General features: G+C 43.7%; 4 protein-coding genes across 5 annotated transcripts; 2 read left to right on the forward strand and 2 right to left on the reverse strand.

Annotated features, from left to right (window-relative positions):
• Positions 1-220: 220 nt before the first annotated feature.
• LOC105277392 (RNA-binding protein Rsf1) lies at positions 221-3,671 on the reverse strand. Its single transcript, XM_011335734.3, has 3 exons — positions 3,480-3,671; positions 2,122-2,712; positions 221-1,441 (listed from the first exon to the last, which is right to left on the reverse strand). Exons 2-3 carry the CDS (start codon positions 2,703-2,705, stop codon positions 1,414-1,416), a joined length of 612 nt encoding a protein of 203 aa, XP_011334036.1. The 5' UTR covers positions 2,706-2,712; positions 3,480-3,671; the 3' UTR covers positions 221-1,413.
• A 252-nt stretch (positions 3,672-3,923) lies between these two features.
• Positions 3,924-6,490, forward strand: LOC105277390 (protein fuzzy homolog). Of its 2 annotated transcripts, none has more exons than XM_011335730.3 (6): positions 3,924-4,399; positions 4,469-4,861; positions 4,934-5,131; positions 5,261-5,460; positions 5,540-5,923; positions 6,314-6,490. In XM_011335730.3, exons 1-6 carry the CDS (start codon positions 4,322-4,324, stop codon positions 6,402-6,404), a joined length of 1,344 nt encoding a protein of 447 aa, XP_011334032.2. In that variant the 5' UTR covers positions 3,924-4,321; the 3' UTR covers positions 6,405-6,490. The 2 variants fall into 2 exon arrangements, with proteins under 2 accessions (XP_011334032.2, XP_011334033.2); XM_011335731.3 differs by having other exon boundaries at positions 3,926-4,399; positions 5,558-5,923.
• Positions 6,491-6,579: 89 nt separating this feature from the next.
• LOC105277388 (programmed cell death protein 2-like) lies at positions 6,580-9,186 on the forward strand. Its single transcript, XM_011335728.3, has 4 exons — positions 6,580-6,784; positions 7,218-7,651; positions 7,891-8,343; positions 8,539-9,186. Exons 1-4 carry the CDS (start codon positions 6,674-6,676, stop codon positions 8,813-8,815), a joined length of 1,275 nt encoding a protein of 424 aa, XP_011334030.1. The 5' UTR covers positions 6,580-6,673; the 3' UTR covers positions 8,816-9,186.
• On the reverse strand, positions 9,089-11,516 carry LOC105277389 (acyl-CoA dehydrogenase family member 9, mitochondrial). The gene has a single exon (XM_011335729.3). The coding sequence runs from the start codon at positions 11,276-11,278 to the stop codon at positions 9,392-9,394; it is 1,887 nt and encodes a 628-aa protein (XP_011334031.1). The 5' UTR covers positions 11,279-11,516; the 3' UTR covers positions 9,089-9,391.
• Positions 11,517-14,463: the final 2,947 nt, after the last annotated feature.

The following is a 14,463-nucleotide window of genomic DNA, read 5'->3' on the forward strand; positions in this document are numbered from 1 at the left end:
TATGTAATGCAACGTATATCCGATAGTACTGAAATCAGTCTATAAGAAGCTCGTGCCGTAAAGTGTGATCGATTAAATAAACAATCACGTTTGACAAAAGGAATTTTCATGTCACGGTGTAATATAACGAAATAAAAAACGATGTCGTAGTAGAAAGTCACCAGTCGATAGTAAATTGTGAAAAAATAGGCAGATAAGCAGGCAGGGTGGCGGGCAGTAGTGGGCGCAAATCGTTTAATCTCAATTTCCAATTCCATATCATTTACACAGTAGAGGTAATATACACATCATTACCACTATTTTATCACTTTCTTATTTACGAGCTTCTGGAACGACGAAAGCAGACGCTCGAACGTGTCTCTTTCCAAATGCAGCACTGTTTCCGCACGTAATATCACAAAAACGAAGCGTGGAAGATGTATCGTGATATATCGATAACGATATATCGCAGACGGGAATTTTTTAGTCCCCGCTATAGATTTTGATCTCGTCGTTTGTGCGTCGAAATTGCTTGCAGGAGAACTGCTTTATTTTTATTTTTTTTTTTTCGTGCACTTGCACGGTTAAGTTAATCATTAGATGCGAGCAGCAGTTTGCATTTGGCTAGTGTTGGCGCGTGAATCCCTATCTCCTTCCCGATTTCATATAAAATCGTTACTATTCATAGAATAAGCGAGCACACACGTGTTTCTATCTAAATACGCGAGAATGATATTCACAAGATCATGGACCGTCGTATTGCAGTCTTGAAAACTTATCGGAAAGTAAATTGAAAACGGTGGAAGCTAAAGTAAATCATCAAAAATATTTTATAAAATATTAAATTTGTAACAGTTAAGAGAGAGAGAGAAAGAGAGAGAGTCTATATGCGTACGTATTATAAGCGTGTAACGTAAGATGCACGTAAATAAAGCACGATATAATTATAAGTCACATCAGAGAAACCATTCTGAAAATTCCGCACTTTCAACAAGTGTATAAAACAAGAAAAATAGGTTCGAAAAACGTAAAAACCAATCTAAACCTCATCTAAAAAATAATGTGATGATTTTGTAAATAGCGTTACAGTTCCTATGGATTACAGCCCTATGTTAATTACTCCTTCAAATACTAATCGTTCGAAATAATTCTTGCGATTTTTTTATATTTTTTTTTCTCATCCCATTTTTTCGTTTCGCGTGAGGGTGCACTTGGGGAGACTTTTGAGTCTGTTAATCATAGAAAGTGTTCCCTGGCAGCGACCACAGGTTCTGTGGATGTGGTACGATGCAAGGGAAACATTGCACAGCGCAAACTGCAATGGTAGTTCTTGTTTATATACAGGTCGCTGTGTAGATTGGACAGAAATGAAGTCGTCGAGGCGGGTGGCTGTTCGGCCCGCAGTTCAGATTGGCAAGACGCAGCGTAGTTCTTTTATGTGCATTCACGTAGATGACGATGACTGTGAACATGGAAGTGCAAAACAGGATGTCACATTACTTTTGGGCCCTTTTTAACTCCCATCGCTTGAGAGCCGATATCAATAACTCGATATTCTCGTGCATGCAAATCGTAAATGAGAATTCGCCGTAGTTTAACGATATTGAGCTCTCACGCATCTAAAGTTTCTTTTTTTATTTTTACGTATGTTCGTTTTCGTGCCATGTAAATTTGCCACGTAATAAGGCTTAAATCGATATTACATCCGCGGGTTTCTGTAGATTACGTTATTAAGCTTTTCTCGAGCTAGAGAAATCCTTTATACATTTATTCACATCTCCATGTCGTCTGTCTTTGATACACTTTCATGTATCACAACTGTCAATATTCTTAAACTCTATTCTTTCGTCGTAAGTACCGTCTTTAAAACACCTTTTCCTTGGAGATCTCTCAAAATGATACGAATTTTCAAACGTGAAACTCAAACTCAACTCGGCGAGAGTATAAAAATGATACTAGTAGAACTGTCTCATACTCTTGTAAGAGGTCTTTCAACAGAATTATAAAAATTTAAAAATTTCGACTCTGATCTGATATTCTTTCCGTTCTCTACGTAGGATAAATTATTACGAGCTAGTAATCCCACTAGTAATCATGTACCGGATTTTAAAATCATTTAGATGATATAGGTATCGTCAATACCTGCCACGGCCAGCGGGAGAGCGGCTTCGATACCTCGCTGTGCTCGTATCCTTCCCGGTATAGTAGTCGGCGCCGGTGTCTCCACCACTACCGTAGACATCCTGCGTATATCCATCTCGCGTAACATACCCGCCGCTGCGATTGAACATATAGTCTTCTCCGTAACGACCTCTGCCCCTACTTCCACCACCCCTGCCTGCATAATAGCTGCCTCCGTAATCTGCGTAAGTACTGCCCCTGTAACCCACGGTGGTACCGCCCCGGCTGCCGAATTCCCTACCACCAACCCCGCGACCACCTCTGAAACCACCCGCACCGCCACCTCTGCCCCCGCCGCGACCTCTACCCCGTGAAATCTCCACTCTCAATTTTGCACCCATAATCTCCATGCCGTTCATGTTGCAGCACGCTAGTTCGGCATCGTTCATATTGAAGAACTCGATGAATGCGAAACCCGGCGGATTGAAGGCAACCCAGACCTTGTTCAGCTTGCCGTATTTCTCAAACTCCATCTGCAGGTCTTCCTTTTTGATGCTCTCGTTCAACCCACCCACGTAAACACGCGTATATCCTTCCGGCGTCATCTTGCTCCTAAAGAAGAAACAAATTAATTATAATATCAAAATATAGAAGGAAGACTTCTCAGAAGCCAACTTTTGAAATTATTATTGAGATCAATAAATCTCAGTTAATTAATTATAATTTTTATAATACACCTTTTAATACTATCGATATCGTTATTAACAATGGTAAAGTAACATCCTTGAAATGGCACAAACAAATTTCATTTTTACATCAAAGAAAGTTTGCTGCAATTCCTATAAACGTTATGAAGATAATGACAGATTATCTTGCACAATTACATTTCTAACATTTATTCATCATAAAACCTCAGGAAGATTTCTTTGTCTAACACAGTACACAACGTACGATAAATTTTCTATTTATAGCTGCAGATGCTCCAAGTTTTATTCCATGGAGTAGATGTACTTGCAAAATTCCATATCCGCAGAGGAATTACGTGAAGCGATCGCGAGTTTTACCTCGCGCAGGCGAGAAAAACACTTATGCAGTGTCAGCCGAGATATGACAAATCGTCGCGCAGAAAACAACGCTATGGCGGTATTTTCACCCTCGGGCGATGTAAATACAGCGTTAGCTGCGGAACTGGCGTCCCTACCATCATTCCGACGCCGTTCAGCTCGCGAAGCGGGTTCGACACTCGACCGAGGCGTCCGAAGCGTAGCGCGAAACGTCCGCGGCGAGATTATTCAGCGGACGCGTACACGGCGGGGATAAACAGCGCGGTTTACGCGCCAATGGGTTCGAAAACGGTTTTCCGTCATCGCAATACTCACTCGTTCGTCACTGCTCTCGGACGGTTCTCTCGCGGCTCGTCACTGATCGGCGTTGGTCGCTGGAACGTGGCGGCGCGAATACGGAGGAAAAACCGCTCGCGCGATGCGACGTTTCGGTCGACGGGACGTGTACCGTCGCGCAATCAATAGGAGCGAATCAACTGGGGTTCACACCATCGCTCCTAGTCGCGTCTCCAACCCAGACGCCAACCCTTTCCTCATCGTACATGACGACGAGACTACTGAGAGCGGAGAGTGTGGCCCACGGCGCGTGCTAACTGCATCGTTGCATGTGGCGACCTTCAGACGCATCCTGATTCGCAACCGCGTGAAGCATCACCGGCCGATGACCAATCGCAAGCCTGGAACAGGAGATTCTATACTGTTACGTTTTCGTACGTGATACGTATAACTAGAAATTTATGTATCATGACTATTGATTAAGGAGCAGTCCACTTGACCCTACGAATGCTTCGCGATACTTTTTAACCTTCTTTTAATTTGAAAGAAGAAAAGGAATAGGAAGTGTTTTGAAGCATTTAGCGCTAAGCGGATCGTATTCGAAGAAATTTAAGTCTGGTTATTGAATAATTTGATATCGTGGAAATATCTTTTTCTTTAATTTCTCCAATTGTGTCAAACACAGCTGTTGAACTGTCAGCTACAGTTTGAAGTCATGTGTCACGAGAATTTTCTTGACGAGTATCTTTATTTATTTAGCGTCTCGCGACAGCTGCACAGTTAATCGAGCTGTAGATGGTTAATTTCGAAGTGCAGAATAATTTTGTCAAAATACTCGAAGCTGTTCGAGTTTCAGCTATAATAGTCGACCGTGAACGAGAATGTCGGCGCACGTTATGTGCTTGACATCTTCCGGCGGGATTCCTTTGTTCTCCCGTCAGAAGGGAGACAGTGATACAGTATGTAAACAAATAACAAGTACATCTTCCTAAAGCGCTGGTATCTTATCTCGCAATTAACAATTACAGATGACGTTTTCCAAAATAGCGTCGCTCAATGGCGTTCACATGTTTCTCAAATCACAGGACATCGCCTTGCTCAATACTGATCTGCCGGATACAACAGTGGCATGGAAAGAATACGAACAATGTATCATCCTGATAGCGATGGCAAGCGGAGTGACAAAGTACGTGTTGGACAAGTTCCTGGACAGCACTTTCGGTGCGATGGTCCTGTTCACGGGCATCGATGAGATAAGGAATACCAAGAATATAGAGAGGCTCAAGAAGGACATGCGTCTCTGCAGCCCTATCATCGACAGATTAATGGACTGCTTGGACGTAGGGGACAGGATCTCCACGAAAACCGACATAGTCAACATGACGGAGTGCATCATATCTTCCGAGAACCATCTGCTTCAGGTACCTGAATTTGGTTGCACAGGTGCAGCGTGAAAAAATAAAAACGCGATACTCAATAGACACGTATTGAAGACTTGTTTGGAGGGATTTATGGAATGTCTGGAATCAATGTACGGATGCGTCCTGGTGCACGGCTGCGTGGTGGCTGCCACGGAAGGCTGGTGGTCGCTGGACCCTCTGGAAAGGAAACTGTTGACAATAGCGATCACCATGGACAGTATTTGCACTACGCGCGACATCCCCGTGTTCCTGCCTCGTAAAAGTCCGAACGTAAGTGTTCTCAAAGAGATATTTGACATCGTGAGGTAAAAATGTCCAACAGAAAAATCTGACTCAAACTTCATCTGCATGAAATAATTATACGAATTTAAACTTGGGACACACACGCGGCCTGTTTAGGTCGCTTTCAGATTGGTGTCGATAACTCTGATCAACCACGTTGAAGTGCTGGCATTATGTGGACCAAAACCGGAGCCGACTGAAATCGAGAGGTTCGCCGTGCAATTCTGGAAGAGCAACATGGACGCGCTGTGCGCTTCCGAGCAGTGTTATCCGCGAAACCTGCCCGCATCAGTGTCCTTGGACAGCGAGACACTCGGGTAATCGGACGGAAAATTGCGCGACAAGCGTAATAATTTTAACGTCCTTAAACTATACAGCGCACTGTCGCTATAACAGCTTTTATGGATCTTTCAGATTTCTGCTGGCAAATTACAAGGTAGAAAAATTCGTGCTCGGCAGGAACTCGCAGTGCGCGAAGAACCGCGTGACAGGATCGCACAGATTGGACATCCTGCGTACGTTCTATCATCAGGCCGTCGAGACGTTCGCGCTGTCGGTCGATGGCGAGGACGGCAACGACGAGAGAGCGACTGCGAGCGACTGGAGGTTTACTGGGGCAAAGGAGACGTATTTGTGCTCCGAGTATCACAAGTGCCACGCCGTGAAGCATGGCGATCACATACTCTGCGTCTTGTACACGTCCGTGATACCTACTCACACCATGAGACTAATTAGCCAGAAGATACTAAAAATGATGTTCAGCGACAAACAAGTGCATTGGTAGGCTACTCCCTTTTTTTACTTTTTTAATGTATGAAATAAAGAAAATATCGTTTTGCATCTGTAACGAGTCAGGTCTGCCCGTTTTATTAATTTTTTATTTACGCTCTTCTACATTTTCTGCGTTTGAAATAAGACAGGCATATTTTTTACTCGACAAAGGAAGAGAAAAATGTGGAAAGTGCGAGTGAAAAAATGAACCTTTTACGAAATGCTTCGTCCTTTTATCTTTACGTACATATTATTTTATCGCACTCGTGATATTTAAATTCCTAAGTTAAATGTGAGCTGCCGACGCGATTGTTTGTCCGCTTTTAGCTGCACTTCTTACACCTTCGGTCTCTTCTCTCTCTCCCTCCCATTTGTACACACACATCTGTTTCGCTTCAGCCTGAAGGTGCAGCTAGGACAAGTGGTTTTTGTCACAAACGGCAATCGCAGCACGTGGCGCGTGCTGTATCCACGCGGTCCTTGGCGATAGTGAGAGAAAGTTGACTTGTTTCATCCTGATGGTCTCACGAGGAGATGGGTGTGCTTGCGTAATGCCCGGCACGCAGCCCAAAAAAATCGATAAGGGAAGCGCAAGCTGGCGATGGCGCACGCGTCAAGCGTCACTGATGCGTGTCAGCTGTCCCGGTCGTAACCGAAACGAGACAGAGAGAGAGAGAGAGAGAGAGAGAGTACGGGCATTCCTCGCATCCGCGTCCGAGGTCTTCCAATGCCGAGCTGCGATCCCGATCGGATGGCTTAATGGCTTGCGACAATCGCACGAAGGTGTATCTCGGTTACGAGGACGAGTACGTCACCGACAAGCATCGTTCCTCGCTCAACTTCACGACGAACAAGATCGGCGGGCATCCGGTGAGCGCTTGCACCTAGTCGAAGCACGGAGACGTGTACTTTTCGCGGGAATTGTCGGTTTCCAATCTCCTGATTTTCAGTTTCCCATAAAATTAATCGTAAACGCAGTTTGCATGTTTAATTATAATGTTACGGAGAGAAAGAGAAAGGGAAATTTCTGGAAAGCAGTGACACATAAAATATTCCATCATTATTGGAAGATGTTTTTTTTTTATTCCAATGTCTAGAATTTCAATTTCCATGATTTGAATTGATTAATTTTGGCAAGAAGTTTCGGAAGAATCGTTCACACGTGTGTAATCGATACCAACAAAGTATTGTTTTAAAATGTAATAATAGATTTGCATGCATTATTTTTGATGTAATTAGTTTCCAATAATTATGTGATGATTATATTATTATGTAATAATTAATAGTTAATGCATTTACCTAGATCTGTTACGGGAAGAACACGTTGTCGTCGCCACAATGCAGACTCTGCGGCTTGTATCAGCTCCTGGCGCTCCAGTTGTACGCGCCGTTAGATAATTCCAAGTTTCATCGGACGTTATACATATTCGCGTGCATCAATCCAAATTGCTGGAATCAAAATGAGAGCTGGACGTGCTTGAGAATACAATATTTAGAGGACGAGACCAAGATAAGCGTGCCAGAGTCTGGCAGCGTTAACGTACCATCCACGACATCCTGGCTGGCGGACGCGGACGATTGGGGGGATAACGTGAACGACAATGCCTCCGAGCAAAATGGAAATAATATGCTGGGGAACGATCCCCTGCAATTCCACTTTTCCTTGCACAAGGAGATAGACCAGGATATACGAGAAGAGCTGTCTGTGCTGCGCGTGGATGATCCAAATGCAAATAGGTTCGCGTTAAAATCGATTTTAGATGTATCAAATTGTGGCAACCGTTTGTTGTAAAAATCAAGCTAATTATTCGAAGTACGAAATTCGAAAAATAAATCATTTCTGTTTTCGACAATCTCTCGCTGAGTGTTTTAAACACGATTTTGTAACGTTTTTGATTTATTGAAGCGTTGCCACGATTTTTCGGCTGTAATCAATATGAACAATTAATGTGATTGTATTTTTTTCTATCTACCAGTCCAACCAGCATGGACTCCCCGATCAGCGGAGGCGCGGTGGGTCGCTTGGATTCTCCCCTAGCATCCGCGGAGATCGACGGGGACGAGAGCGAAGTCGTGTGCATCGACACTCCGACTCGGCCGCAATGCGATCTAGTTAGCTTACTGCACGAGGTAACGCCGTTGCCGCTGCAAATCACGAGCGGGGAAACCAACTACTCGTTCGTCGAGATATTTCTCTCGGTCGACGAGGAGGATTGCGGTACAGACGTGTCTCAGCACGTTCGGGATCTGCTGGTCGAGTATCAGCACAGCAATCCGGAGGCGTCGCCCAAGTTCACGCCGGAATCTGGCAATCCCAAGACCATCGACACAGATCTGGAGAAGTACGAGAAAGGTGTTCCCAAGCACGGTGACGAAATGTTCCACAATTTCGTTTGCAGAATACAGAGGAACCCTGGACAGCTGCTACGGTAAAACTTTTGATCACGCGCTTTCTTAATATTTGTTCTTAATATATTCTTAGCCTTGCAGTAGTTCTTAATTAATTTTTTTTTATTAATGATAATGAATATAATATTAAAGTATTTATCCATCACCTTTCAGGTAATTGTCTAACTTTCGCGTCATACATTCAAGATACCTGTATCACCGTCCTCAATTTTCAGGTATTCGAGGGACAATTCCGCACCGTTACTATTGTATCCGCTGAGCGGTTGTATCGGCAAATGTCGGCACTGCGGCGACGAGATGACTTTCGAGCTGCAAGTACTACCGACGATCATACCGAAGTTAATACTGAATCCGCGAAACGAGCAGCGGAACTCGGCGCCGTTCCAGATCGAGTTCGGCACCGTTTTGATATACACCTGCGTGAGGAGCTGTTGGTCGGCGACCGACTCGTATCGGGAGGAGCATATCGTTGTTCAAGCGGAAAGACTATAGTCGCGAGGTACCAACGATAAGGGAATTATACGAGTGAAGCCAAGGTTCTTCCAGTGATCCTACATAGAGTTTCGTATTTAAGCGTTTAGGACGAGACTAGTCATATTACGTCTTTAGGGAAATACCGTCCACCTCTTCGTGTGTACATCAGAAATCCCGAGTAGATCGACGTAGCAAAAAAGAGGGAGCGTCGTTGCGAGCATGTATTCTCCGGCTGCGTGACATGTGATTCGCGAAACGGGAGTCTAGGGATGCCCGACGTAAAAGGGAATCCGGTTAAGAGCATTTATTTTACTTTTCAACTTTTAGCACGTAAGATACAACTGTACAATTGCTACTGAGACGTATAAATACAGAAACTTTGGTGGAACGCAACTGCGTGCATTTCCTGTTCCCAAAATTATACATACTACGTAACTTTACGCTGTAAACACTCGCGATGAAGACGATCGCTACGAAGTAGAAACATAGGAGAAGATAATTTACAGATACGACGTTTCGTGTCTTATAGCCCGACTTCAAGGTTGCTCGCGCGATTTAAATACACTGGCGACGTTGGAGAATTCGACAAGCGATTCAATAACTTCTATCTAAGGGATGTTCGGCAAAGTAATCCTTCTTGTTGAACATGAGTTCAGCAATCTTTTTATGGAACCTGTCGCCGTTGTTAAATTGTGTCGACTGTATCTCCTCCGCGAGAACCTTGATCCTGTCCAGGGTGAGGATCGCGATGCTGCCAGCCGCTTGCTGATCCATCTCCGCGTTCCTCAAGCCGATGCAGTACGCTCTGGAAGCGCGCGAGAACACAGCTATCAGCACGAACGTTCTCGTTGCCAGTTCGCTCAATCTGCGCACGTCCATTTGTCGATTGGTCACTTCCTTGCCATGCTCCTTCAACAAGACCCACGTGCAGGTTTGCAACCTCGCCAGGCACTTCTCCAGCAATTCGGACCCCATCGACAAGGACGGATGCATGTGATCGCCGAGATCTAGCTTCAATTGTTCATCCTTACCAAAGAGCCATCTTAGAATATGATCAGGATGATACATGGGATTTCGTAGTTTAAATATGTGCTCGCGCAGGTACTTGCCGGAGTGCTGCAGACCCAGCAGACCTATATACGTGTTCGACTCGAGATTGTAACTGTCGAACAGTGTATAGGACAATGCGTCCTCGAGGATCTCCATGTACGGGTTCTCTCTGAGGTAACTGTGCGCCCCAATAATCTGCAGACCCTCGTAAATACGCGCGACGCACTCGCTCGCGCAGTACGTCTCCACCATGGCATTCTCGAGCGCGCAATCCTGATTCTCGTGCAAGTCCATCATACCAGTGGTCATATACAGCGCACTCTCCATGCCGTACAACGTGCTCGCCGTTTTACCTATCACCTCTTGGATGCCTTCGTACTCGTGTAGATCCCTGTTCAGGTGCTTCCTCTGCAATATGTACTTCAGCAGCAGCTTCGTGAAGTTCCTCAGCGTGCCGATCGCCTGCGGCGCGATGTGCCTGTTTCCAGGAGCGAGGAAGTCCACCAGAACCTTCATTACGGATGTCGCGTTCTCCATAACATTCTCCTTGGGCACCTTCGTGTCCTTGAAAGTAATCGTGGATATGTGATTGTGCGGCCGGCGACCGACCAAGCTGTTGACACTCTCACATGTGATCCCACTGAAGTTTCGCTCCACCAGGAACACGGAGAAAGTACTGTGCTTCGGATTGACGAAAGGATGATGATTGCACTGGCCGAAGACTATAAACAAGTTTGAATCTTGCCCGTTGGCCACGAGGGCCTTCTCGCCGTTCAGTACCCAGTACTCGCTGCACTCTGACAGCATTGCCATGGTGTTGATGTTGTCCGTATTGATTGCACCGTCCGGTTCGGTGAAGCATACCGTAGGCACACATTCCCCGGTCGCTATCTTTGGCAGGTACTTGGCCTTCTGGTCGGCTGTGGCCATGTTGTACATAACGTTGAGAGGTGCAATGTGATTGTTGACCATATAGGAGCCCAACCAGGGAAGAGCGCTCAGCACTTCCACCACCTTAGCCTGTTCACTATGATTCAGTCGCAGACCCAGATGTTGCTCCTCCACGTTCGACCGGAAGACGCCCAGGTCCCTCAGATGAGAGAGAACTTCATTCTTGTTGACATTCTGCGGATCCTTCAGGTTGTCCGACACGTACCTCTCAATGGATTGCAGCCATTCGTAGAACCGTGTATGCCTGTCCTTGCTTTGGGGCTCGGGAAAATACAAGATCTCCTTGTCGAACGGGCCAAGAAATATATTCTTCATGAACGGTTCCCGTTGCGGGCCTTTCTTCGAAGCTACCGGCAGCCGCATGTCGAGGTTAATCGTCTCTAGATTGACCTCCTGACTCATGCTCTGTGTGAGTCGAACGGATGCATAATTACACGGAGCTTGCCACAGTCTTTTGCAGAAACACCGGCGTGCCAACATCGCTGTTGCGTCTAGGTTAACCTCTTTGCGCAATCTTCTCGAAACGCAGAGAATGCCTACACGCCGTTCACGCGAGCAGACATGAGATTTGTATATATTTACTCACGTTCTCTGCACTTTTTAGCTTTTTACTCTTTTTTTTTCTATCAAGGCACGAATACGTGTATCCTATTTTAAGAGCAAAAAGTGCAGTTGAATCGAGAAACTCTACGAGCAAGTATACACGTAGCAAGTTACTAGATGGTGAAGTTTGAGTTCCAAACTTGTTTCGCTTCTGGCGACCTCTCGTTTCTCTTTCCATAAAGTCTGTGACATATGTGCAATGCATTTTTGTTTTAAGGGTCGGCTATCTAAGTTGTCGTCTTGGTTTTATGACGTCAGAGGCGGAGAGCGATCCGAACGATAGGAAAATTTGAAAAATAAAGATGCAAGAATTTTACACCGCATCATTCCTTGCCTCTGACATCACGAAACCAAAATAGGTTAGAGTATTTAAGGATCAGCTTAGAGATAGCATTGTGAAAATATTCCAACTAATAAATAACATATTAAATTAGAATTAATTTGTCACTTTCATGTCAATTTTATATTAAGTGATTATTTCAATCAGAACTCGCGCTGGTAGTCGAAAGCAAAGGCCTAGATATAAGAGAAGCGACATTGAAATCGATTATGCGATATATCGATAAGCCACCATCTTGTTTTCTCCATATGCGAGGTACAAGAAGTCAAATCAGGTTAAGGGGATGCTGGAGCTGCTAGTGAACTTCGCGATGGTGCTGCCATCGCACAACATTTGCACAATAAAATGCTTTTTATAAAAATTTGGCAATTTGTACGCACAAAATCGCAGTTTCGCAAGGTGGGGACACAATTAAGGAATATGAGGATGCTTGTCGAAGTGATTTTAGAAGCGTAATAAAAGAGAATACAGGATTCTGACAGGATTGTACAGATTTCTCTTTTATTACGCTTCTAAAATCACTTCGACAAGCATCCTCATATTCCTTAATTGTGTCCCCACCTTGCGAAACTGCGATTTTGTGCGTACAAATTGCCAAACTTTTGTAAAAAGCATTTTATTGTGCAAATTTTGTGCGATGGCAGCACCATCGCGAAGACGTTCACTAGCAGCTCTCCAGCATCCCCTTAAGGGGATGCTGGAGTTGCTAGTGAACTATTTTTTCACTATAGCGATGGTAATTGCAGTTTCGAAAATTCTCTTTATTGCTTGTGCAGAATAAAAAATCCTTTTCCACAAATGAAGTATAGATAGAAAGAAAGTCCGCTCTACAGGACTTTATATTCAAAATGGAAAAAAGTTAAAAACTTGCATTTGTCTTTTCTAACTTTTTTCCATTTTGAATATAAAGTCCTGTAGAGCGGGCTTTCTTTCTATCTATACTTCATTTGTGGAAAAGGATTTTTTATTCTGCACAAGCAATAAAGAGAATTTTCGAAACTGCAATTACCATCGCTATAGTGAAAAAATAGTTCACTAGCAACTCCAGCTTCCCCTTAAGCCATTTCGGAACGGTCGTGAGCGCGCCGATAGCGCTGTGAGCGCGTTTCGGACCGCAGGGATAGAACGGTAGGGATAGTGCACCTCGGCCCGTTTGCGCATGCGTTGGAAATTGCCAGTCTAACCTAAATATGCATACGAATTACGGTTCGTGTCGATCACGCGTCGGTTGATTTTATTCTTCTTTTTGAAGACATTTATAAAAAATGGGTCGGAGGTGCTACTCATGCAGTAATTATAAGGAAAGAATAAAATCAACCGACACGTGATCGACACGAACCGTAATCCGTATGCATATTTAGGTTAGGCTGATGGCAGAGAACGCGACGTAAGCGCTTACGTCGGCCGTACGGCGAACTGGAGTCGAGAGCGCCCGACTAGGAAAGACTGGATGCTCGGCGCGGCGCGGCTTATATACCCCCACTCGGTAGTCGTGGTGGGGGTGTGACGTCACGTCGGCGGCAGTGGCGTAGCGCCGCGGGGCGCGGAGCATTTCGCGTAAGGCTGAAGTCGCATGGCACGTATTTTCTGCGTAACGCCTTTTTTAGAATAAGATTTGTGTTATTTATTATATAATAAATAATATATGAATATTATTCGAAAATATTATTAATATTGAAAAATAAAATAACGCGCGCCTGTGGTGCTAGTAGAATAAAAAATAATGATATCAACAACTCAGAACTGCTCGGAAAAAGAAAAAATTTCTACGGGCTAGAACTTTTTCATTTTTGAGTTTACGGTATTTTCAATAGCAGAGAACTCTAGGCAATATAAAAAATAATGATATCACCAACTCAGAACTCCTCGGAAAAAGAAAACAATTGGTTAATAAATTAATAATGTTTTCGAATAATAATATATGAATATTATTATTCGAAAACATTATTAACATTTACTACGTTTACACGAGCGCCACTTCTGTAGTAACTTACTCGAATTATAGTAACTTACCCCGTTTACACGCAGTGAATTATCGGTTTACCCCGTTTACACGCAGAGAATTATCGTAAGTTACTATAATTCGAGTAAGTTACTACAGAAGTAGCGCTCGTGTAAATGTAGTAATTGAAAAATAAAATAGCGCGCGCCTGTGTTGCACTAGTAATAATAAAAAACATGTTTGCGCCTTGAAAGATTGTACGTTTATTGTGTCAAATTAATTAAAATCGAAAATCTCGTTAATGCGATTAATCGCATCATCTGACATGACATCATTCTCGATATTATTTACAAATTTCTTTCACAAACGCGAATTTGTTCTCATCATAAAATTAGATTTCGTGCTTCGTCTGTTTTGAAAATATGTCTGATTCGAGTAATATTTTGTAACATATATCTCACTGTCGCTTTTAATCCTATTAAAGCACGACGATTGGAAGGTGCTCCAAACAAATTATTTTCCTCTTGCTCTTCACACAGTAATGATAAACCTTTTCAATTACTAGAATATCTCATACCAATTGAAGAGAAATTACTAAAATTGATATTGCAAGCTTATCATCGAGGCGTAATTAAAACTTTTACATTAATAACAGGCAACTTGGTTTCTAATGTTTTAAAATGAAGCCACGTTTTCTCTCTCGATTGCTCTTATCTATTTGCTCTAAAATATTCAACTGCTTCAGGGAATCGTCACGATGCCAGGGCAATATTTCCGAAA

Source organism: Ooceraea biroi, chromosome 3 (genome assembly GCF_003672135.1).
Source record: "Ooceraea biroi isolate clonal line C1 chromosome 3, Obir_v5.4, whole genome shotgun sequence".
Classification (NCBI taxonomy): domain Eukaryota; kingdom Metazoa; phylum Arthropoda; class Insecta; order Hymenoptera; family Formicidae; genus Ooceraea; species Ooceraea biroi.

Bases quoted from the DNA above. Each gene is read 5' to 3' on its own strand.
- LOC105277392 (XM_011335734.3), bottom strand. From the start codon at position 2,705: ATGACGCCGGAAGGATATACGCGTGTTTACGTGGGTGGGTTGAACGAG. The intron at 1,442-2,121 runs GTATTGACGATA...CCATGTTCACAG, and splicing joins TCTCCCGCTGGCCGTGGCAG to TCATCGTCATCTACGTGAAT.
- LOC105277390 (XM_011335730.3), top strand. From the start codon at position 4,322: ATGTCGGCGCACGTTATGTGCTTGACATCTTCCGGCGGGATTCCTTTG. The intron at 4,400-4,468 runs GTATGTAAACAA...TAACAATTACAG, and splicing joins AGAAGGGAGACAGTGATACA to ATGACGTTTTCCAAAATAGC. The intron at 5,461-5,539 runs GTAATCGGACGG...TCGCTATAACAG, and splicing joins TTGGACAGCGAGACACTCGG to CTTTTATGGATCTTTCAGAT.
- LOC105277388 (XM_011335728.3), top strand. From the start codon at position 6,674: ATGGCTTGCGACAATCGCACGAAGGTGTATCTCGGTTACGAGGACGAG. The intron at 6,785-7,217 runs GTGAGCGCTTGC...GCATTTACCTAG, and splicing joins ACAAGATCGGCGGGCATCCG to ATCTGTTACGGGAAGAACAC. The intron at 7,652-7,890 runs GTTCGCGTTAAA...TCTATCTACCAG, and splicing joins GATGATCCAAATGCAAATAG to TCCAACCAGCATGGACTCCC.
- LOC105277389 (XM_011335729.3), bottom strand. From the start codon at position 11,278: ATGTTGGCACGCCGGTGTTTCTGCAAAAGACTGTGGCAAGCTCCGTGT.